Source organism: Diceros bicornis, chromosome 35 (assembly GCF_020826845.1).
Source record: "Diceros bicornis minor isolate mBicDic1 chromosome 35, mDicBic1.mat.cur, whole genome shotgun sequence".
Classification (NCBI taxonomy): Eukaryota; Metazoa; Chordata; class Mammalia; order Perissodactyla; family Rhinocerotidae; genus Diceros; species Diceros bicornis.
In genome coordinates, this window is record NC_080774.1 from 2,824,899 (window position 1) to 2,849,237 (window position 24,339).

Here is a 24,339-nt window from a genome sequence, read left to right on the forward strand (position 1 = left end):
GTTTACTCTGCGGATTGGGGCTCACAGCTGTCACTCTGAAAGGGTGGGGCTTTTTAAAAAAAAGACAAATTTTTACGGCAAAACCCCAAACCCGCGCCGGGCACTGTGGCGCTCGCCTCCGTGCCGGATGCAGCCTCGGCGGAGCGGGGCCACCGCGCGGGCGGGCAGGCGGCAGCTGCGGCGGGCGGCCGGGTCCCCGAGCCCGCGGGTCCTCCTCCGCGCGCAGCTGGCCCGCCTCCCCCTGGAGCCGGGGGCAGCCCCGCGGCTCCGCAGCCGGCCGTGCACTCGGCGCGCTTAGGGCCCTGCGAGCCCAGCCCGGCCGGGCGGCGGCGCGGGGAGCGGCTGCACCCGCCAAACTTCGGGCGCCGGCGCGCGCGAGCCCCGGGGCGCGGCCGGGATGGGGGCGGTGCGCCCGGGCGCCCCGGACCGCTCCGTGCGCCGGGCCACCCGGCGGGGGGCCTCCGCGCCGCCTCCGCCCGCGCCCCGGGCGCCGCAGCCCTGCCGCCCCGCCGCCTGCGCCCACTAGCCCTCCCGGATCCGCCCGCCCGGAGCCCACTGCGCCCGCGCGCTCCTGGAAGCGCCCTTTTTGGGCCACCTGGGGGCCAGTCCTCGCTCAGGTCAACAGGAAAGAAACAAATCCGCGTGGATTAAAATAAAAATATCCCGGTGGGGGTGAAAGGGAGGTGGGGTTTGCCTGCGCGCGCGTTGGACTCCGGGGAGCAACTCCAGAGCGGCGCGTGGCCGTCACCTCCCGGCCGGGCCATGGACTGGCGGGAGGAGGGCGCAGGGCCCCATCGCTGTTCGCGCCCCTAGCCGCGCGCTCCTTCGCCATCCAGCCCCGCTCCGGCCCGCCAGGGGCTTGGCGACTGAGTCTTCTTCGCCCAGACTGCGCCGGGGAGCAGAGGATCTGCGCTCCGGTCTCCAGGATGTGCCCGTCTGAGATGGGGACGCTGTGGCACCATTGGTCCCCCGTGCTGATCAGCCTGGCCGCCCTGTTCTCCAAAGGTGAGGGGACGCCGCCGTCACCTCTGGCCCCTGGACTAACTTTGCTGTGACTGAATGTGTGGGAGTGTGTGCGTGGATGGGGGTGGCTGGGAGGGAGGGCGTGGGTGTGTGCAGTGCGTGTGTGTGTGCTTGTGCACGCGCGCGCGTGCGGCAGCGGAGGTCCTCGGCGGCGTCTTTGCAGCAGGTGCCTCCCTGGAGGACCGGGGTGGGAGGCGCTAGGCGAGACTGCAGAAGGACAGGAGGGAAAATAGCCCTGTCCACCGGATAGCGCTTCCAGTTAGGGGAGGGGGCCGTGGAGAACCTTGAGAAGTGAGATGGGCACTGGGAGGGCTGAGCCAGATGTCAGGGGAGGGGGATTGAAATGACCTGGAGGGTCCTGGAATTTGGACTGGACTTTTCCTGCTGGCACTGACCCGTGAGGAGATAATTCCAGAGCACTCTTCTGTATGGGGAGGCTATTGAGTGCATCAGAGGCTGTTAAACGTAGGGCATGGGGCTTCGCTCTGAACAAGTGGCCGCGAGTTTCTATAAGACAGCCTGTTAGAGGTTTCCTGCCGGGTTCTCTCCTGCTCTCTGTGGCTGCTTGTCCTCGCCAGCGTCTACGCAGGTTGAAGGCGGACTTTAAACCCTGACTTGCCACCTGAGTTACCACAGCAGGGCCCTGCCTTGAAGCTGTGAGTAAAGGAAGGAATTCCCCATCTGCCTCCTTTCCTTTCTGTCAGCATCCCTGTCTGTCGTTGGAACAGCAGGTTTAGAAGCTCAGGACACTAATTCCTTGAAGAGAAATTATTTGATTCATACAGGAGGTGGTAGAAAGTACCAGCAATTCTTTTCCGTTGTTGATCCGGGCTCTTTATTTGTGTGCGGTTCTCCCCGAGCACCTCACTCCTGCGTAGAAATGTATCAGGAGGACAGGGGAGATTCTTAGCAGCCTCCAGTGTGTCTAAAAATCCCTGTAAAAAGATTTTTTGGAGAAGATTTTCTAGATGAGATCTCTTTCTGAAACTTCAAAGCCAACAGTCATGCACAGAGCCTTTTAATTATAGGAATTTTCTGTTCTTTGAGCTCTACACTGAGATTACGTGGCTTGGGATCTGGTGATAGAATAAGACAGTTCACTTGCTGGGGTTTTGTGCTGGATGATTGAGGAAGAGGAACCTGTGCCCCGCCCCCCATGTCTTTTCAAGTGCCATTGTACTGGGCTCACATCCCCTAATTACAAGTTAGAACAGTCTGAGGACCAGAGCCTCCGGGATTTACGAGGTGCGTGAGAAACTCAAGAGAGGTTGATGAATTCAGTGAATCCAACCCGGGCAGACATGAGGTTAAAAAAACCCAAATCCACAGCAACAACAGCCGGCCAACTTGCAGATCGCTACAAGGCATGCTTTTCATTGGTTGTCACTTGGTTTTATAATAGGAATAGGCTTCTCTGTTTTTATGCTGCAATAACATGGTTTTATTAAGAAAGGAACAGAACGGTTTTGTAAATATGACCTAACTACCATGTTTTCTCGATTATGTGCATAGTTCTGTTACCGATTTCTTTAGACTGAGCCGTATTGAAGAGAACTGTTTCCCGTGGTACTTTTGAATTTTTTCAAGCGGAAACACTGAAAATGTCCTTAAAATGAGGAACTCGGTTATGTGGAGGTCTCTTTTCTAAGTGGCCAAAAATCAGCTTGTGAAATGGTACTATAAGCCCAGCATAAGACATATTTTGCGTGTTGAATTTAGAGACCTCCGCTCAGCCAGACTGTTCAAAAGTGAATCAATTATGTGTCAAGATTTATACAGCAGTCAGCACAGTCCTGAGCCCACCGTAGGTAATTGAGGGATTATTCACGATGTGCCAAAGAACAAGAAACAGTGTAACACCCCTAAAACCATCAAGTTGTATAAAATTTCATGGTGCAGACGTGATTTCTAATCGTAAGGATGATTCGGTTCTCTTTCCAATGTGTTCAAATCACTTTCCCTCTAAGATTCTCTGAGTGCCTGAAAGTTCCAAACCAGGTTGAAATCCAATATGGACTGTATTTAAAAGGATTTTAATTGGAAACAAACATGTACATACACACACACACATACGTGCACACACGCACACAATCCAAAGTGCCTAATTTGGGGCTGAGGGAAAAGTGGAGATTATTACCAAATATTAAATATCTGCTTCAGTCTATTATTGTTTCTACTGTATTGCCTTAGTTCTTTCCGAATGTGAATCCTTGAATGAACAAAAACACACGTTTTGATGCCAGACTCATGTCTTTGAACCTTATGTATATTTAAATTTCATGAACAAGAAGTGATTGGTCACAGAGCAAACCCACCTCCATACAGATCTTTTGAAAAACAAATAAAAATAAAATTTCATTGCTTGTACTTTTATTCCTTGGGACCTAGGAACGATACTATGAAACAAAAAGTTTTACCAGCAGTGTTGTCGTACGGGACGTTTTCTGGAGAATGGCCTCATATCAAGTTGCCAGAGAGCTTGTATCTTATGTTTAGGGTCTAGTCTTCACTGGGAACTTGATGTGGATCACAATTGTCCAGCGTGCAGATGTGTTTTAATACTTTGCTATTTACTTCGTGGAAGGGAGTGGAGTATGAAAGGAGTATGGAAAGTGCTGAGAAGACAAATTAATGAGGGGACTGGGGATGGGCAGAGAGACAGGCAATTTATAAACACAAAATCCAGACAGTTGCCACATTGAGGCTGCTGATCAGGACCCTCACTGTCTCCTCCAGAGTTGTGTTCTCTTGCAAATGACCGTGCGAAGCAAACACTCAGAGACCTGGGATCCTGGGAGAGGAGCTGCTGTAGTGATGTGGCCCCTGTCTCGGGGCTTGGGTGGCCAGGTGCTCTGCCTGCGTCTGGCTGAGTGCAGCGAGCATGATGAGCAGGGGCTTTCTCAGAGTATCTTCCTGCAGAGTGCTTCTCCATTCATAGCTTCCCTCTTAGGTCAGGAGTGAAGAATCCGGGGGGCAGAGCATCACCTCTTGTTGAGGAAATGTTGTTCCTCAGCCTGGGACTGGAAGGAGCTTTGATTGACAGTGACACCTTGTCCAGGCTTTCAGGGGAGGAAGAAATATCCAAGAGGACGTGTGTGTGTGTGTGTGTGTGTGAGAGAGAGAGAGACAGAGAGAGACAGAGACAGAGACAGAGAGACTTTGTTGCTTACATGTAAACACTGTCAAAGTTAAAAGGCTAGGGAATGGGGAGACAATTAAGTTTCATTTTCTCTGAATTAAAGATTTAAATAATAAATATGATTTTATTAAAAAATACTTATATGGATAGAAAAGTAGAATTCCAAGTATAGAGATCTGTTTAACTTAGTCCCATTCTGAAGGCCAAGAAAAAATGGAAAACAAAACAAAAACTTCAAAAATACCTTATTGCAGAAGCTTATACTACCCTATATTTCTGACTCATTTATCCATCCATCAATCCATTTATCCATTCATCTGTCTAGCCATCCATGTATCCATCAATCTGTCTATCCATCAGTCCATCCATCCATCCATCCATCCATCCATCCATCCATCCATCCATGTATTCGTCCGTCCATGTATCCATCCATCCGTCCATCCACCCATCTCTTCATCTATCCATCCATCCATGTATCCATCCATCCATGTATTCGTCCGTCCATGTATCCATCCATCCATCCATCCATCCATCCATCCATCCATCCATGTATCCATCCATCCATGTATCCATCCATCCATGTGTCCGTCCGTCCATGTATCCGTCCGTCCATGTATCCATCCGTCCATGTATTCGTCCGTCCATGTATTCATCCGTCCATGTATTCGTCCGTCCATCCATCCATCCATCCATCCATCCATCCATCTGTTCATTTAGTATGGAAGGCCACATGCTTTCAGTGATGAACATGGGACTCTGCAGTAACTATTTGTGAGTGTTCCGAGGACACAGGGTTGGGAAGGTACTAGAGTGTCCTTAGACCAGGGAAGTGTCCTGCCGTTGGTTCTTCTAGATTGTAAAGTGCCACAAACTATAGCTCCATGGTTTTAAGCTGTAAACTCAAACGTCCACAGTTGCATGTTCAGCAACCCCCTCTTCCTTTCCTCTTCTGGTTTCCTTCATCCCTTTCCCTTTGCTACTTTATAACAGTAACCACCTTGTGAGCACCAACTGTGTGTCCCACACCATGCTGGCCACAGGAATACAGTAGTGAGAAAAACCCAGACAGATGTGGTTACTGCCCTCATAGAACTGGCAGTTTATGGAGCAGATAGGGACAAATGTTAATTATACAAAGGAACGTCAACTTTCAACTGTGAGTTCTAGAAGGACAGAGCAGGCACCTCTGCATGCAGGTATATTGGCATGTGGCACGGAGGGGACTTTCTTCATCTGACAGGTGGGTTGGTGTTAATGGGGAGGGGAAGTACACAAGCCAGAGGGTGCAGACAAATACTGAGGACTACAGAGGGCCAATGTGGCCAGGGTGGGGAGGGCAGTGGAGACTGTGGTCCTGTGTGAGGGGAGAGATTGGAAGTGGCTGAATGGAGCTGGGGACAGGCAGTGGTCAGGCAGGTGTGGAGGTAACCCTGGCATGTCCTGCTTCACTTGGATCAGCCTCAGTTTACCCGCGTTGCCCTGGTGTGGTTAGAAATAGCACTCTCTCTCACTCCCAGAATCGTCCCCCTGGATGCTGACTCCTGTGGTCGCCTTTTCATAGGCCATGTTGAGGAGCAGAGGGAGGACATGCATGGATTTTGTTCAGAGAGTGTATCAATTTCCTAGGGCTGCCATCACAAATTACCACAAACTCGGTGCCTACACAACAGAAATTCATTCTCGTGCAGTTCTGGGGGCCAGAAGTCCAGAACCGTATCGCTGGGCTGAAGTCCAGGTGTCAGCAGGAGGCTCCGGGGAGAATCGTCTCTTGCCTCTTCCGGCCTTGGAGGCTGCCTGTGGTCCTCGTCTTGCGGCAGCATCGCTGCCGTCTTCTAGGCTCGTGTCTTCCAGTCCTTCTGCTCCGTCATCACGTCGCCTTCTCTTCTGCGTGTCTGTGTATAAAATCGCCTCCCTCTTAGAAGGATCCACGTGGTTGCATTTACGGCCCCCTGGAATAATTCAGATCATCTCCCACTTACTTTAATCACATCTGCAAAGACCTCCTCCCCTTTTTTCCCCCAAATAAAGTGGCATTTACGGGTTCTAGGGATTTGGACAGGGACATCTTTTGGGGGGCCATTTTTCAACCTTCTACAGGGGTGACATTCTAAAACTATTTCCTGTCTCCTCTCCTAAATTTTAAGTTCTTTAGGGGCAACAACTGTGCATTTTTCTATCTATCTTTGATTTATGTCCATTGCTTAGTATAGTACTTTGGACATTGCAAGAGCTCAACAAATTTTTAAATATGCTTCAGACTGTAGGATATTGCCAAAAGAAACTTTTCCCAACAGTAAAATGGTTAGATGGTTTTTTTTTTCCCAGTAATTCAAAGTGCTGCAGGAAATACTTTGGTGAATAATAACAACAGCAAATTTTTTGAGTAATTGTTGCATGTCAGGCACTGCCCTGAGTAATTGATGAAAAGGATTTTGTGAATTTGCAGATAAACCCAGTGGAGTAGATTTTGAGATTTATTAATCCCATTTTATAGATGCAGAAATTGAGGCTTAGAGAAGTTAAGTAGCTTGTCCTGGATCTTCCAACTAATGAGTTGCAGAGTCTGAATTCTGATGCCATAGCCCACACCATTAGGCACCGTACATTCTGCTCGTGATTGTATGTGACAACTAAATACGAAGCCATTTGTTGGGCAAAAATTACACATGGGGCCAGACTTGCTGAAGGTTGAGTCCGTCTGAGTTTTAGCTCAGAGCCTAGTATATGGTTGGCACTCAGTATTTATGGTATGAATGAATAAATGAATGTTCTTTAATTTTCTCTGCCTTAATTTTTCCAGCAGCGATCAGAAATGATACTTGAAAGGGACTAAAATATAGATTTTAATTGCAGGACTGTCATAGAAGTTGAAGTGGTGAACTGATGGTGTGGAATGTATGTGCTTGTGTCTGAGGCCCAGGTGCTGAAGAATTTGCAGTTGTGCTCAGGGGTCTGTGACTCAGGGATCCGATGATCCATCCACGTAACTAACACAGAGGGTCCTGGGGAGGGGTGGACGGACATGTCCTCGATTCTTCCAGGACTAAAAGCATGGGTGGCTCTTTAGTGTCACTGTGAAGAATGAGGAAGAAGCACGTAGAATGAAGACAGATAGATGTTATTCCTGTTTTCCAAAGGAGAATGTTGGGCTCTGTGTGCATTTGGATTGGTGAGTTTGACTTTTGATGCCAGGCGACAAGCTTGAATGAAATATGGAAAGAATATCGTGGGGGCAAAAGGAGGTGGCCATCACAGAAAAGCATCGTGGCTTTGTCATGAAATGAGACCAAAGACTCAAAATGTTTTCACATCCCTTTTGTCATTTATCTCAAAACATCTGCTTGTAGGAAGAAATAAAGGGAGCACCACGATGCCCAAAGCCAGGGTCGTCTTCACTTCTGTTCTTAAATATCAGTTTCAAGGGTTCCTTTTCAACAGAGGTATCACCCAAGACTATCCTTGCTTCCAGAAATTGTGTAAGAATCTACAGGGGACAAGGGCCACGGAGTTGCAGCACATTCGGAAAGAGATTCAGGTACATATTGTCATAACAGATAAGACATCAGTAAGCAAGGTAAAGAATATATTTGCAGGAGTTGAAAGAGGGTACAAACATCCATCTCTCTCTCTCTCTCTCACGGCAAGTGTGTAAGTGAAAGGAGATTCAGACAAACATTTGAAAAGACAGGCAGTCGCAAAGAGTTTTTAGCTTTTAGTGACATTAAGTTATTTTGCTCATGTGAAAAACAATAAGTTCTTATGTTTATGGGAGAATCACTGGGCAGATTGACTAAGTAAAGAAGATGGAAGTCAGATTTCACTATGTTTGTTGTTGTTGCTTCTGCTCATGTTTTTGGACAGGAAAGCTACATTGGAGGGTGGAGGATGCTCAAGTTGTAACATCGCCCGCTGAGGTTCAGAAGTATTTGACAATCTCTTGGGGTATTGTTGCAGTAAAATATTTTGGTGTCAAAACTGATGCTGATACCGTCCTTGTCAGCATTCCTCCCACTTGACCGTGTTCCCGGTCACCCGGTAAGTGTCCTCTCTCTGGGCAGATAAAACAGGACAGCCACTGCCTCTCGCTACAGCAGAGGCAGAAAAGCCCGTTTCCTGACTTTTGATTTCAAGAGCCAATGTCCAGAGAAAGACAAAAGATTTGGAGAACATATATTCACAGGAATGTTTTCTTGGCCTCTCTCCTTCCTCAACTCAGTAAATATTTTTTACTGGGGTGGGAGGGGAGGAGGACTTAGAGGTTGGCCTAGATGCCAGGGTCCTGTTGAGATGCTCTGTGTCATCTCATTTCAAATGGTGAATTAGAGGGATATGCGATAAATTCCCCAAGTATGTTTGGAGATTCAGAGATGAAGAGAAGCTGCCCCAAATCGCCCGGGGAAGAAGCATAAGAAATGTTTGTCTGTGGTGAGCAGGTGCTGGGAGTGGCAGAAAGTTTTCCTGATGAGCCAGGAGGGGTGCAGACTGGCCAAGGGAGCACAGTCGACCTGAGGAGGCCTTGAGGTCAAGTCCGTGGAGGCGGAGCCATGATCTGCGTGGACTGACCACAGGAGACCAGACTCGGTTTGGACAAATGACAAAGCCTGTAGTTGAAATGAACCCTTCTGGTCGTTGTGGCCACTTTGAACCTTTCAGAACTTAGACATGATCCCTGGAATTACCGGGGCGGGGTGGGGGGGGCAGTGTTGACAAAGCCTTTGTTTGGCTACGGGGTAAAATGGGGAATCCAAATAGAAATGAAGTTCCATTACATAAAGTGAAGGAATGTGCATTTCTTGGTCACTGGAGTTGGGGACTGAGATTCGCATTCACTCCAGCGCTCTTGTCAACACAATGGAGAGACGCACTGTGCTCCGCGGATCATGGGTGCTCGGTGGCGGCAGATGGCACCGTGTCAACCTCGAGCACAGGCTGCAGGATCTCATCCCAGGACTCCGTCCCAGCCCTCCCCAGGTGAACGTCTGTCTCAGAGACTGGCAGTGAAAACAGATGGGGTGCTCGTGCGCACTTCAGAGGAGCAGATGCGCAGAAGAATGGTGGTGACGCTGTGTGGCAGAGTTGCGATCCAGAGGTCTCCTGGGGTTAGAACATTCTGACATATGAGATGAGTGGAAGACGAGCCCTCCGCTGCACTTAGGGCCGGAAGCGCCAGCTGAGAGGTCCAGCAGCGAGGAGCTGGAGAGCCGGTGTGTGAAAAGACTCGGGTTCCTACCAGATAAGCTTAATACCGGCGACGGAGTGCAGGGATATTTTAAGGGCTTTATCTATTAAAAAACAGTCCCTCTCCTAAGTTCCTTTTCTAAGAAATATTTCTTAGGCCTTAGTACCAGCAAAAAAAAAGCTGTGTTTATCCTGGGAAGTCGTTTACGTGTTGTCCTGTGAACACCGTGAATTTCGTAAGTGAATTTCTCCGTGTCTGTCTCTCTGTAGCTCTTAGGTCTCTCTGAGCCAAATGTGCTGTTAAGTGTAGGAAATTAAGAAAGACATCTTGTGAATCAGCTTCATCCTTTATTTGTTTTTCACATGCTTGTTCTTTCTTCTTGTCTGCATCCTTCTCTACTTACTCTCCAATTGCATTCATTTTTTTGTAAGCAACTTCAAATTAATTTTGAAACGAGGGAGAGGTAAAAATAACGGCACTGCCCAAAGGTGACTGCTTCACGTTTGGATGTATTTCATTCTAGGTTTTTTCCTATGAATTATTAAAACAGTTGTGTTCACTCTGTATATGGTACACATAATTCGCATTTGACTTTTTTGAGTTCGTATGTTTATGTAAGCATTTCCTCCTGCTTCAAAAATGTATCACGAATATATTTTTAATGTCTGTATCATCAGTTAACATTTCAGGTCTTGCTGGGCCATGACCAATGACACAATTTATAGTTTTCCACTATTATAGGGAAATTATTTTTGTGCATAATTTTTGCTTTGAGTTACTTTCTTAGATAGATTCATAGTCATTTAATTACTGGGCCAAAGAACATGGGTAGAACTTTAGCTGCCAAGTTCTTTTCCAGAAGGGTTGTATGTTTTTGCACAGGTGATAGCGATGTATGAAAGCATCTGCTTCCTTGAACCCTGATGCTCTTAGCGACGGCAAGTGTCCGTGTCTGCTGCACCCCACGGCGTCTCCTATGCTTTGGTGTCCCTGAAAACTGTTCAGGGCGTGTCATGGAGACGGTTACTGCTCTTCGAGGCTCCGAATGCCCCAGCTCTGCCTTCCTCAGGGTGAAGTCCAGTGCCTTGAGATGCTTTGCCTCTTGGAGGCTGAGGGGTTGGAGTGGGTGAGGTGACAAAGTGTGTGGCCAGCAAGGAAGATCCAGGATTGCTGACAGCAGGGACTCCCAGGACATGCTTTGTGAAGAGGGCCACAGCCAGAGGACCTCGGTCAACAAGTGTCGTGGAGGTGGAGAGACTGTGGCTTCAAGGTTGTGAGAGAAAGATAGCTGGGAAGATGAAGGCCTCTCTAGGACGTGCTGTTTGGGAATCACCGTGATGGAACAGAGTCAAAACAACAGGTAGGTATTTTAATTTGAAATTCCTTGATTCTGTGACTTTGATGGAATTTGAGAGGCCCCACTGTCTAAATACAGCATAAAGTGTTCCAATTCAGTCCTGAGATCCACCCAGTTCTAATACTTAGTCTGCACCAGGGAATGTCGCCAGTACCGGGCATCACGGGCTTTTGTCTGTTTATCTAACAATTATTTTTTGAGGGCAGGTATAAAGGAAACTATTTAGTCTTCCACTTTCTGTGTGGGGAAAACCCCAGCTCTTCCTGCCTGTGAGTCTCTTCCCTATGAGTGTCCTTTACTCTCACACAACACACTTCTGACACTTCTGGTCACCAGATGTGTGGGTTTCCCCACAACAACAAGCGCATCTCCCACACCAGCTAGGTGTGCTGCAATTCAACTCAGTTCTCACACTCTCTACCGGAGATAGTGTCAGATCCCACAGGTGAAGGACTCAGTCCCACAGACTGCCCCTACTTCAGACACCAGTCACAAGTCCAGGTTGTCACCTGTGCTTCTGACCAACTGGCTACAGATGGGAGGTTCCAACGATCCCCTCCTTGCGTTCGATTAGTTTGCTACAGTGGCTCACAGAACTCAGGGAAACACTTACTTACATTTACTAGTTTATTAAAGGATATAATAAAAGAATCAGACGAACATCCAGATGGAGGAGATGCGCAGGGCCAGGTCTGTGGGAGTGGACATGGAGCTTCCGTGCCCTGTGTGGATGTACCACCCTCCTAGGACCTCCACACGTTCACCAACATGGAATCTCTCTGAGCCCCGTACTATTGGGATTTTATGGAGGCTTCATCACGTAGGCATGATCGATCATTAACTCCATTTCCAGCCCCTCTCCCCTCCCTGGAGAACGGGGGGCTGAAAATGTCAAGCTTCTAATCATGGGTGACCAGCCCGCATCCAGGAGCCCACCCAGAGCCCCCTCATCAGAACAGAACATGCTCCTAGTTCTCTTATTCCTAAGGGTTTGAGGAGCTCTGTGCCAGGAATCTGGGGCAGAGACCGATCTCTCTATTTTCTATTATCTGATGGAAAGTTATAAACACCGTGAGACAGCCTCTGAGGACACAGAAATGAATAGAAAGTCGACTGTGCCCTCAAAGGGTTCCAGCTAGGGGGTAGGCTGAGCTGTGAGCAGTTCTCATGGTCTCTGGTAAGCAATGTGATGCAGGTATGGAGAAATTCTTTGCTTACGTGGAGGAAGAGAGGAAGGACCGATGTCCTTGATTTCCCCATAAGAACCCTTTAGAATCTCTTTTCCACGAACGGTGCTGTTCCGTGTTGGCCAAGGTTCTTAGTTGCTGACAACAGGATCTGCTCTGGCAGAGGAGGCTCTACTGGGTCCTCTGAGGTGGTGTGTAGATCTGCTGTGTGCTCCAGGGACCCAGGCTCTGGAGGAGGAACAGCAGCCCACAGAAACCGCGGCCGCAGCGTGCTCCTGTTCCGGTCCAGGTCCACCAGCACCATTGCCTTTCTGTCAGTGTCTTTGGTACGAAGGTCTGGATGCAACAACTTCCTGCCGGGCTGCCCCAAACCAAACACTCTTCTACACTCTCTTTGCAAGAAGGACTCATCTCACGCGTAGCTGCTGCCTCGCATCACTCATGGCCTCACTCCGAGTTTCACTGGATGCCTCTGCTCAACAGTAGCTAAGGCAGATCTGGAACCCTGGCATCAAGACATTCCTGCCAGTCTGCTTAATAGGACTCTAACCTCTGCTGTTCAAGAAGACACACCCGAAAGGAACCAGAATTGGTTAAATGTGCCCGTCTTCAGTATCTACAGTAATTCTTATCTTGTTAAAATTGATTTTCGACACTATCGATGTTGATGTTATTTTCTCTTCCCAGAGGACTGTAGGGAGGAAGCAGGGACCCTTACTGTGTGTTTCTCACATTCTTTGTCGTGATGTTGGGAAGTGAGTGCTCCATGAATGGCTGATTTGACTTTGATTTTTATAGGCAGTCCCCCCCTCTTCTAGGATTTGAAAGTATTCTTTGCGTTTCTTTGAACTGGAGGCCTCAGGAGGAGGAACGGTTCTGTTTTATCATCCCAAAGCCTCTGGATTACTGTCCTCAGTCAGCATTTAACAGATGCTGTAAAGGAAGAGATGAAAGCAAGCCTTCAGCTGTGAGCATCCTTCTTTGGAATATGAAGCAAAGTGTAAGAGAATCCCCAAGAAGCCGTGGGTTGAATGGAAGAGTTCTACCTGAGTTTTATTTATTTAAGGAAACACTTTCTAGTGATGAATAATTAGGCATATTTTAGTTGCAGGTACAAAACAAAAATCTCAAATTGCCTAAGGGATACATTAGTGAGGGTAGGCTAGCTGTGATGTAATAATAAGTCAATGTCTATGTCTCAGTGGCTTAATTTGAGAAAGGTTGATTTCTTCTTCACTTAGAGTCTAGTTGAACACACTCGACCTTGTGGCTATGCGATTTGGGATGTGTGACCTCCGAGGTCATCACAGTAGGGGAAGAGAAGGCCAGGGGATCGTGTGAGATGCATTCAAAGTCCAGATTTGGAAAAGGCTTCGTTTCTTCTGCCCACATCCCATTGACCAGCACTTAGAACATGGCCTCCATCTAACCTTAGGGAGGACTGGGAAATGTAGAGGAGCACATGTATATTTTGTAAACACTAACAGTCTCTGCCAAAAGGTAAAAGGAAACATATTGGTTCAACTGGAATTCTGGGGAAACACTGGCGTCAGGCAAGGCTTGATCGAGGTGCTCGCATGATGTCAAAAGGACTTAGACTCTCTTTGCTCCTCTTCAACTGTGTTGGTTCTGTTCTTAGGCACACTGTCCCTTGTTTAGGCAAGATGGTCTCCCGCTCAGAATTACGTCTTTTTACCCTACATTCAGTAAAACCAAGAGCATTTCTCTTAACAGTTCCATCAAAGTTCTGTACCTGCCAGTGTAGGCCACGTTGTTCCATGAGCTTCCCTGGATCAATCACTGTGCCCACGAGGATGGGATAGGCACAGGCTGGTTGGCTCAGGCTTAGGCGATAAACTCTGCCTTTGGAGCCTGGAGTGGGAACCCACCCAAATCACATGATATGAAAATGGGAGGGGGGTTATGCAAAATAATTTGGAATATTGTTATCAAAAAGAGGATGATGGGTGCTGGAGGGCTAAAAAAAAACAGTATTCCACTCTTAGCATGGTCGTAATTTTAAACCTAGCAGGAAAATATTCCCATGTTCTTCTAATATTTAACCTTAAAGGGAATTTTCTATTCTTGCCCAGGTGACAACTCTCAGTACAGAATTGTACCCTCTCGGAGAAGTTACTCTCTCCTTTGAATGTTTGTTTAAATGTAATGTACGCTTTTGTTTTCAATGATTGTAATTTTTCAGAGCCCTTAATTAGATGTAAAAACTATGCACAATGGAAATTACTGTTGTGAATAAATATTTGCATTATGTGCTGTTAAAAGCAGCATCAAAACACACATTTGCTTGTTTTACACGCATTCAGTATTTTGAAATGTGAGATCAGTGGAAGTACTGAGAATTCCCTTGAAAGGGAGAGAAACAGCTCAAATAAGATGATTTCCCTTTTCAGGGGAACAGTGTTAACAATAGGAAGGGAAACAGTGATTTTGATGTACCGCCATGTTAGGGCAGCGTACCAGTGCGTCCCCCTTATCCCTCTGAGCTCCGTGTATCTGGTCCCAGTAAAGTGAGTGTTCTGCTTGATTTCTCTAATTAGGGAGTACACGTTAGGGACTTGGGTTTTGCCTATCCTTCAGAGAAATGTAACCTTAAAACAGTGCCGAAAAACAATTTCCAAGATATTCCGGTATTATAGATAGCCGACTGTTTAACCTTTGGAAAAGACAAAAGCTTGTAGTGTGTGCATTTGGGCCAAGCGTCACATTTTTACTACCCTAAAGTAATTTTCCCGGAATTGTGTTGGATGTGGTAAAGAGATTTTTGGTAAGAAAAGGGCGTTATTACTATCTATTACAATTTAAATGTAAAAGCAGGCCTCGTGAACCTAGAGGTTGTAAAACAGATAAAGCGATATGGCGAGACGCCTTCAACGGAGAGAGGAGAAAGATGCTTGTGGACACCGGTTTCCTGAAGTACTTTGATGTCCGAGGTGTGGTTTTAGATTGACAGGTCATGGCAGGTGGTAGACTGTGGCCTGCAGATATGCATTATGTGGCTTCTACAACAAATGTCTTGTCTGCATTTTGAGATCGGGGGATTTTCATGATTTTCTCTTCAATGATGAGCAGCGCTGATATTTCCGCATGTCAACAGTGGCTCGAGCTGAGCAGCTGCCGCCATCACCAGATGGGCCTGAGGTCCGCACAGGGTGCACTCTCAGCCCAACACTTCTTTTTTCTGGTTACCCTAATCCCTGGGCGTGAACTGCTGTGTCTCTTGCAGGAGGAACTAGTTCTCTGTACTCGGGTCTCTATCAAGAGTAGGGAAATGGAATATAGATAAGAGGACCCTCATCTCCTGAATCTGAAGAGCCTCACTCATTTGTGTGATATCCCTGGGACCTGCATGAATTTGCAATTCCTTTTGTGTAATATTTACCTTTCATTTCAAGGGACTGCGTGATTTTGTTTAATGCTTTGTGTTTATGTTATTTATTTATTTGGAGCAGTGCCCTTGAAACCAGGATGTATGGATGGAGGAGTAACGCCAAGACCTTCCCAGGGGTGTGTGAATGAAGATGTTTTAAGGGGAATAAGTTTACAAATCCTCAACTTCTGTATGTATTCGCTCTTAAACTTGATCTCTCTAGATTAATGTACAATTACCCCCTTCATCTTCTTTCTCTCTCTGTATCACACACACGCACACACTTACACAGCTTCTTTGGTTTTATGATAAAGAGGTCCCTCTCATCCATCTAGGGCCTTATTATGATTCATTTCGCCAGGTGTTAAAACCTCTCCAGTCCCCAAAAGTACAATTAGACAATTCCTTTAGTCAAGGCATCATAACTCTGCCACCACATAGCTCACAAAGAGGTACATTTACAAGAAGAGAATTACTTTTGACTTGAAAAAATTATTTATTAAAATGTGTAGTATTTTATGTTGCTTTGTGCAGCAGTCATAATTGTAATAATGCCAACTTGAAGAAATTTTTAATACTGAGAATCTCACAGTGAGAGGAAATGAAAAAAATTTAAGTTCAATACACACACACATATATTGTTGTTGGAGGAAGGTGTAATAAGGTGATGGATACATTATTTTCAAGATTACAACTATATTGCATTAGGATAAAATTCTGTGAGGGAAGTGGGATGGAAATAGGAGTTCAGGAGAAAAAGGAACAATGTAACATTTCTGATTATTAAGAGTTTTTCATGGATTTTATAAATGGTTGTTGTGGGTGTCAAGTCATTCTGTTATTTATATTCCAATGGATGCATTTAAAAGAATGACAAGATTTACAATACACTAGAAACTTTATCCTTAGCAACTATTGAAACTCTGATGACAAATATTAGATATCAATGTTTAAATGTGCAAGTGGATACATAGTTTCCTCTTAGAAGTTATAGGAGCAATACTCTTAGAAGACCATTGTCTTTATTTATTTATTTTTTTTGTGAGGAAGATCAGCCCTGACCTAACATCCATGCTAATCCTCCTCTTTTTGCTGAGGAAGACTGGCTCTGAGCTAACATCTAATTGCTAGTCCTCCTCCTTTTTTTCCCCCCAAAGCCCCAGTAGATAGTTGTATGTCATAGTTGCACATCCTTCTAATTGCTGTAACGTGGGACGTGGCCTCAGCATGGCCGGAGAAGCAGTGCGTCAGTGCGTGCCCAGGATCCGAACCCAGGCCGCCAGCAGCAGAGCGCGCACTTAACCGCTAAGCCACGGGGCCGGCCCAGAAGACCGTTGTCTTTAGAATAGAAGTTCTCAGCCTAGGTTACACATAAGAGTCACCTGTCAAGCTTTTCAACATTACATTGCCCAAGCCACACTGTAGACCAAGAAAATCAGAATATCCGGGGGTCAGACCCAGGCGGTAGTTTGAAAGCTCCCCCAAGTGATTCTGCTGTGAAATCAGGGCTGAGAACCATGAAGCAGAGTGGTCAAAGGAAGGCAGCTGTCTGTGGAGAAGAGTTAAAGCCGTGATTCTGAACCCTGGTTGCACATTAGCATCACATGAGAAGGTATTTTGGGGGGATGGGTGTGAGATTGAGATAAATTTGTGTGGAGTCCAATTCACCTTTTTATTGTGCAGTTCTATGAATTTTGGCAGATGCATATAGTCTTGTAACCATTGCCACAATCAGGATATGGAACGTTTCTGTCACTCGCAAAAGTTTTCTCATATTCCTTCATAGCTGGTCCCTCCCTCTACCCTCATCCCCTGGCAAACACTGATCTATTTCCTGTTCCTGTAGTTGTGTCTTTTCCAGAATGTTATATAAATGGTATCATACTCTATGTAGCCTTTCGAGTTAGGCTTCTTTCACTTAGTATAATGCATTTGATATTCTTCTAGGTTGTTGGATATGGCAAGAGCTCATTTCTTTTTATTACAGAGTAGTATGCCATGCTATGGTTGTACCAGAATTTGTTTATCCATTCACCAGATGAAAAACACCAGAATTGCTGCTAGTTTTGGCTATTACGAATAGAGCCACTATAAGCATTTGTGTACAAGTTTTGGTGTGAATGTGTGTTTTAATATTTTTGTGGGTAAATACCTGGGGATAAGATTGCTGGCTCATGTGGTAAGTGCATGTTTAACGTTATAAGAAACTGCCAAACTGTTTTGCAAAATGGTTGAACCATTTGGCATTTGAACCAGCAATGTATAATATTCCAGCTGTTCCCCATCCTTGCCAACACTTGATGTTGTCACATTGTAATTTTATTTTAGCCATTCTATTGCATGTGTAATGGTATCTCATGGTGGTTTTAATTTGCATTTCCCTAATTACTAATGATGTTGAGCAGCTATCGCTTATTTGCCATCTGTATATCTGCTTTGGTAAAGTGTCTGTTCGAATGCCTTGCTGTTTTAAAATAGACAACTAATTTGCATTGTCTTATTCAGTTTTGAGAATTGTTTGTATATCTTGTATACAAGACTTTTATCATAGATGTGATTTGAAAATATTTTTCTCCATCTATAGCATGACATTTCTTTCCTAAAACAGACCTTTGGCAGAGCAGACTGCTTTATTTTAATCAAGTCCAGTTTACCTTTTTTTTTCTTTTATGGAATTGCTTTTGTTGCCATATCTGAAAAATCTCTGCCAAATGAAAGGTCACAATGCTCTTCTCTTATGTGTTCTTCTAGAAGTTTAATAGTTTTAGGTTTTACATTAAGGTCTATGATCCATTTTGGGTTAATTTTTGTGTATGGTGCAATGTATGGGTCAAGTTTCAGTTTTTTGCATATGAATGTCCAGTTGTTCTATAATTTATTGTTAAAGAAGGTTATTTCTCTCTTAAATTGGCTTTATATTTTTGACTATATAAAGTAGATACACTCTCTATTCTGTTCCTCTGATTTATGTGTCTATCCTTTCACCAATACCACTCTGTCTTGATTACTGTTCTTTATAATAAATCTCGAAATAAGGTAATGCAAATCCTCTAACCTTGTTCTTTTTCAAAAGTGTTTTTGCTCTTCTAGTTTTTTTGATTTGCAATATAAATTTTGGAAGTGGCTTGTCGATTTCTAAAAAAAAGATCCTGCTGGGGTTTTGATTGGGATTACATTGAATTTGCAGAAAATACACCTTCATAGTCATGGGAACTGCCATCCTGATAATAATGAGCTCTCTAATCTATGAACGTGGTACAGCTGACGGTTTGTTGAGGCTTTCTTTGATTTTTGTCGTCGCTGTTTTATTGTTTTCGGCATGCAGATGCTGCACATAAGTTTTAGATTTATACCAAAGTGTCCCAGGTTTATTTGGTGCTATTGTGAATAATATTCTTTTTAAAATTTGAATTTACGACCTATATTGCAATTATATAGAAATACAATTGATTTTTGTATATCAACCTTGTATCCTAAACTCACTCATTTGTTTTAGTAGCTATTTTTTTTTTTTTTTGGTAGACTCTTGGGGCTGTTTCTCATGGACAATCATGTCATTTGTGAATATGGTTTTACTGTCTACCTACTTTTCAGTCTATATGCCTTTTCCCTGCTCCCTTTGCACTGGCTAGAACCCCCAGGATGATGCTGAGTACGAGTGGTGAGAGCTCACATCCTTGCCTGTTCCCAGCCTTAGGGGGAAGACGTTCAGTCTTAGACCATTGACTATGATGTTATAGGTTTCTTGTAGATGAGGAAGTTCTGCTCTCCTCCTAATTTGTTGAGAGGTTTTATCATAAACGATGTTGAACTGTATTCAATCCTTTAGTTGCATCAATTACCACAGTCATGTAATTTTTCTTAGTTATTCTGTTAATATTGTGGATTACATTGATTTTCAAATATTGAATCACCATGTATGCCTTGTACAAACCCAACTCAGTCGTGGTATAATTCTTTTTATATATTGCTGTATTTGATTTGCTAATATTTTGTTGAGGGTTTTTGTGTCTAAACTATTTTCTGTAGTTTTGTTTTATGTACTGTCTTTGTCTAGTTTTGGTATAGGGAAGACTAGCTTCATAAAATGAGCTATGGAGTGTTCCCTCCTGTTCTGTTTTCTGGAAGAAACTGTATAAATTCAATGCTGGTACTTTAAATGTTTGGTTTAAATAGTCTGATGAAGCCATCTGTGTCTGGAAAGTTTTTTCAGAAGCTTTTAAATTGCAAATTCAATTTAACAGTCTTAGGACTATTCAAATGATCTATTTTATATTGAGTGAGTTTTGATAGTTTGTGTTTTTTGATGAATTGGTCTATTTTATCTAAATTGTCAAATTTATGGAACTAATGTTCACAATATTGCTTTACCAGCCTTTTCATGCCTGTGAGATCTGTAGTGATGACACCTGTTTCATTCCTGCAGTTAGTGGCACGTCTCTTTTCTCTCTGTTTTCTTGCTCACGCTGGCTTGCGGGTTTATGAATAAGATCTGTCTTTTCAAAGAACCAGCTTTCAGTTTTCATATATTTTTCTTTTTTATTGATTTCTGCTCTAATCTTTATTTTTCCTTCTGTGGTTTTGGGTTTAATTATCTCCTCTTTGTCTAGTCTCTTCACATGGAAGCTTAGACCATTTTTTGAGACATTTCTTCTTTTCTAATACAAGCATCTGATGGTATAAACTTTCTTCTAGGCACTGTTTTAGCTCTGTCTCTAACTTTTATGTTATACCTTCATTTTCATGCGTTTACAATTGTTTTTCCTAATTTCCCTTGAGACTTCCTTTTGGACCCTCATGCTATTTAGATGTTTGTTGTTTACCTTGGAATATTTGAGGACTTTCCAGATACTTTTCTGTTATTGATTTCTAGTTTAATACCATTTTGGTCAGAGAGCATACTTTGTAGGATGTTCATTCATTTATCTTTTGGGTATTTTTTGTGCTCCAGGCTATGGTCTATCTTGCTAAATCCTCCCTGTGTTCTTGACAAAAAGTATTTGCTCTTGTTGGGCAGAGTCACTGTAGATGTCAGTTAGGTTCCGTAGCTATAGTGTTGCCCAGGTATTCCATTTCCTTACTGATTTTGTTTAGTTGTTCTTTCTGTTACTGAGAGAGCAATGTTGACCTCTCCAACTGTAATTATGGGATTTTCTCTTTCTCCTTTTAGTTCTGTGAGTTTTTGCTTCATGTATTTTGAAGTTCTGTTGTTAGGTGCATACACATTTACGATTGTCGCGTTCCTTTAGAAACATATAATATCTCTTTTTTCTGTCCTGTTATTGCTTATTTGGAAGTCTACTTTTTCCTCATATTACTAGAGCCACTACAGTATTTTTGTTAACATTTACATGGTATATTTTCCCCATGCTTTATTTTTAACCAGTTAATGTGTTTATATTTACAGTGTGTTTCTTGTACATAACATATGATTGGGTGTTGCTTTATATCCACTCCAATAATCTATGTTTTTTAATTGGTGTGTTTAGACAATTTACATGTCATAAAATTATATAATTTTAGCTATGGTTGGGCAAAAATCTACTATCTTCCTTTGTTGTTGTGAGTGCCCTGACTCCTAGCGCCCCTGTGGACAGCAGAGCGGAACCCTGCCGGGTTTTTTTGCGCCATCCTCTCACCTTCTGGCTCTGTATCAGACGATGCTCTGCTGCTATTCACAGGGCCAATTTTTTTGGAAGTTTTTCAGAAGTGGGTGACCAGGTCCTTCTTCCTAGTCTGTCTTAGTCTAGAAGCTCTGCTGACACCTGTCCATGGTGGGTGACCCTGCTGGTATTTGAAATCCCAGTGGCAGAGCTTTCAGCATCACAGCAACGTGCAGCCGCCACAGTGTGACAACCAACTGACAGGTGGTGTGGTTCCCTGACCGGGACACAAACCCAGTCCGCAACAGTGAGAGCACTGGATTTTAACCACTAGACCGCCAGAGCTGGCTGCCATCTTCCTAGTTGCATGTTATCTGTTCTGTCTATTCCTTGTGCCTCTTCTTCTTTGCCTGCTTTTTAATTAATGCAGTAGTGTTTATAACTCTATTTCATCTCCACTGTTGGATAATTATTTATACTTTTAAAAAATCACTGCAGTGGTTGCCCTAGGGTTTGCAATACAGACCGTTAATTTATCACAATCTAATTTCCAAACAACGTTACACCACTTCACGTATAGTGTAAGAACCTTCAAACAGTGTATTTCCACTTCCTCCCTCCCACTTTTAGTTTTATTAATGTCATTTATTTTATTTTTACACATGCTATAAACCCACACTATATTGTTATTATTATTGCTTTATACAGTCAATTATCTTTTAGAGCCACTGAATTGTATATCTACCTACATTTTAATCATTTCCGGAAGTCTTCATTTCTTTGTGTAGATCCAAGTTTCTGCCTGGAGAACATCCTCCACGTATCTTGTATCAGAGGTCTGATGGGAATGTGTTCTCAGCTTTTACTGTTCTGAAAATATTTTTGTTTCTGGAGATATTTTATTTATTTGAAGCTGTTACTTCACTGTCTCCTGTCTTTATAGCTTCTGTATATCTAGCCTCTATAAACAAATCCTTGTCTTTGCTTTTCTGTATGTAATGTGTCTTCTTTCTTTGGCTGCCCTCAAAGTGTTCTCTTTATCTTTCTTTGTCAGCAGTTTGGATATGATATTTCAAGATGTGCTCTTTTTAATTTATTTGTCCTGCTTGGGATTCTCTGAGCTTCTTGGTCTGTGGTTTGACGTCTTGCATTGTTTTTGGAAAGTTGGCTCTCACTGTCTCCTCAGATACTGTCTCTCCTCTCTTCCTCTAGGGATGCCAGTTGCGTGTGTGCTGGACTTTCATACTGTCCCCCAGTCCTGAGGGCTCTGCTTGCTTTCTCGTTCTTCTTTTTTTCTCTTAGTGTTTCCGTTTCAATAACTTCTATTGACTTATTTTTCTATCACTGATTTTTCCCTTGGCCATTTTTAGTCTACGAAGGAGCCCAATAAAGATACTCTTCCTCTGTGACTCCGTGAGGTTTTCATGATTATGTTATTTCTGGCATCTCCATCTGACATTTTCTTAGTCTCCATCTCTTTGCCCAAATCCTCATCTGGCCGTGGAGTTGTCTACCTTTTCCGCTAGAATCTGCTGGCCCAGCACCTGGAGTCCCTTCCGCCGAAGCTCTGGCAGGTGAGCCAATGCCCAGGTCTCTTGTCTTCTTGAAGGAACAGCTCTTTTCTTGGATTTCTGGCTAATTGGTGTCTCTGCAACCTCTGCTCTGTGAAATGTTCAAGAAACCATATTAGTCTGTAGTTTACCCAGCTTCATTGTTGTTGTTATTGTTGGGGTGAGAGCATTACTTTTTCTAGTTCTTGACATCTTAGGCAAAAACTTTTAAAGAACACTGTTTTGAGTCAGCAGACCCAGAGATTCTGATTTATTTGATTTGTGGTGGGGCCCAGACGTGGGTCCAGTTCTAAAAGGTGACTCTGTGTGCAGGGCTGAGGCACAGACTGTGGGCAGTGATGTTAGGCTCCAGGCTGAAGGCACACAGGGAGGAGGTGGGGTTCCCACAGTCCCGTGTCCAGGACAGGTGTTTGCTGTGGGAGCTGCCGTGATAAAAGGTACAGCTGCCATCTGTGAAACCACCCCAGCCATAGGGTAAGGGGGACAGAAGCCCTGGCCGCTCTCTCCCACCCTCCTGTCTCTTGCCAGTGGCTTTCATTGGTCGAGCCGAGCCTGAAACTGGCTGCCATGGGAGCCTGCAGGGCAGTCCACCTACCATGCAGAACAGAACAAAGACAGTCGAGGAAAGGCTCAGAGGTGGCAACCATCCATCTCCCAGAGACCACCAGTATAAACTCCTAATTAATCCAGGCTTATTTTATTACCTGCTGCGGTAAGGGAAAGACTTTCTGAGATTCTAAGGAGTATCCCAGAAAAGAGAGGTCAGGGATGGATATTTAGAATTTTGAGGTCTCAGCCCAACTGGCTTCAGGCAGGTCTTTCAATGTAGGGGATCCAGTGGACAGCAAAATGAGGGGCTCGAAGAGAATCTGGCTACACTGTGATTTTGTAAGTGAGCTTTGAGTCCAGGTGAGCCATCTGTTGTTCTGAAAAGGGGACTCTTTGCCCAGATGAGCAATATATTGTTTACATAAATCAGTTTTCAAGAATTTCCTGAAGCAAACAGTGAGGTTATTTATTATTTCAGTCTGATCTTCCTGAGTAGGAATTTGACAGAACAGATTGTAAAGTCATTTTTATATAGATGGTATTAGTTTTCAGTCTTGTTGGCTGAGCTCTGTGGATGCAGATGGTCTCGGTTCTTAGGGCAAAATTGACAGACACTGACCCCAGTCTATGACATAGACTCTAGGCTTCAGTCATCACTCCAGGGTTGAGGATAAATCCGTGCAGCCTCACCCGTGTATGCTGCAGTGAGTGGTTAATATGAAGACATTAGGATAACAGCCTGGCATGGTTGGAGGAGAAACAGCGACCTCCATGCCAATTCACAGACACCCAGGAGTCAGCTTTCCAAAACGGGCTGTCACCACTGCCTAACAGCTCTGTGGGGAGGCTGCAAGATGAGGCTGTGGCTTATTGCTTATAGCTCTGTGTGTGTGTGTGCGCGTGCGTCAGAGCTTGGTTAACAGGTAGCGTTGGGCTGCTGTTCTCGAATAGCTGTGCCTGCTGTTTGACCCGTGGCTATTTGCAGGCTGACTGTGGGAGGCAGATGGATGAGACTCTGTGACCTTGTTTGTCCTAAGCATTTCAGGATATTTCTCAACTGAACACAGAGAGAAGGATGCCTCCCTTTGCTGCAAGTGCCTCGTAGAGTCAGCTGTCGATCAGCTGGATTTGTGGGTCTGCCATGTGTACACGAAATGGTGGGATTCAGGAAAGGTCACAGAAGTCTCTTTGTAGTTCATCTCACCCATAGTGTGGTTCTCCAGAAGTGTTTGTGCCTTAGCCGAGGAGAACGTTCTTCTTCGTTCTCAGCTCTGGAATAAAATTAACAGTTTCCTGTTCTTTTCTTCACAAGGTCAGAAGGAAGTTGTTTCTTCATAAAGATT

General features: G+C 44.5%; 1 protein-coding gene across 1 annotated transcript in view; it reads left to right on the plus strand.

Annotated features, from left to right (window-relative positions):
- Positions 1-293: 293 nt before the first annotated feature.
- Positions 294-24,339, plus strand: part of TMEM132D (transmembrane protein 132D) — a 604,918-nt gene continuing 580,872 nt past the window's right edge. Inside the window, exon 1 of the mRNA XM_058531233.1 lies at positions 294-1,005. Coding sequence (XP_058387216.1) covers positions 927-1,005 — 79 coding nt within the window. The 5' untranslated portion in view covers positions 294-926. The remainder of the gene's footprint in view (positions 1,006-24,339) is intronic.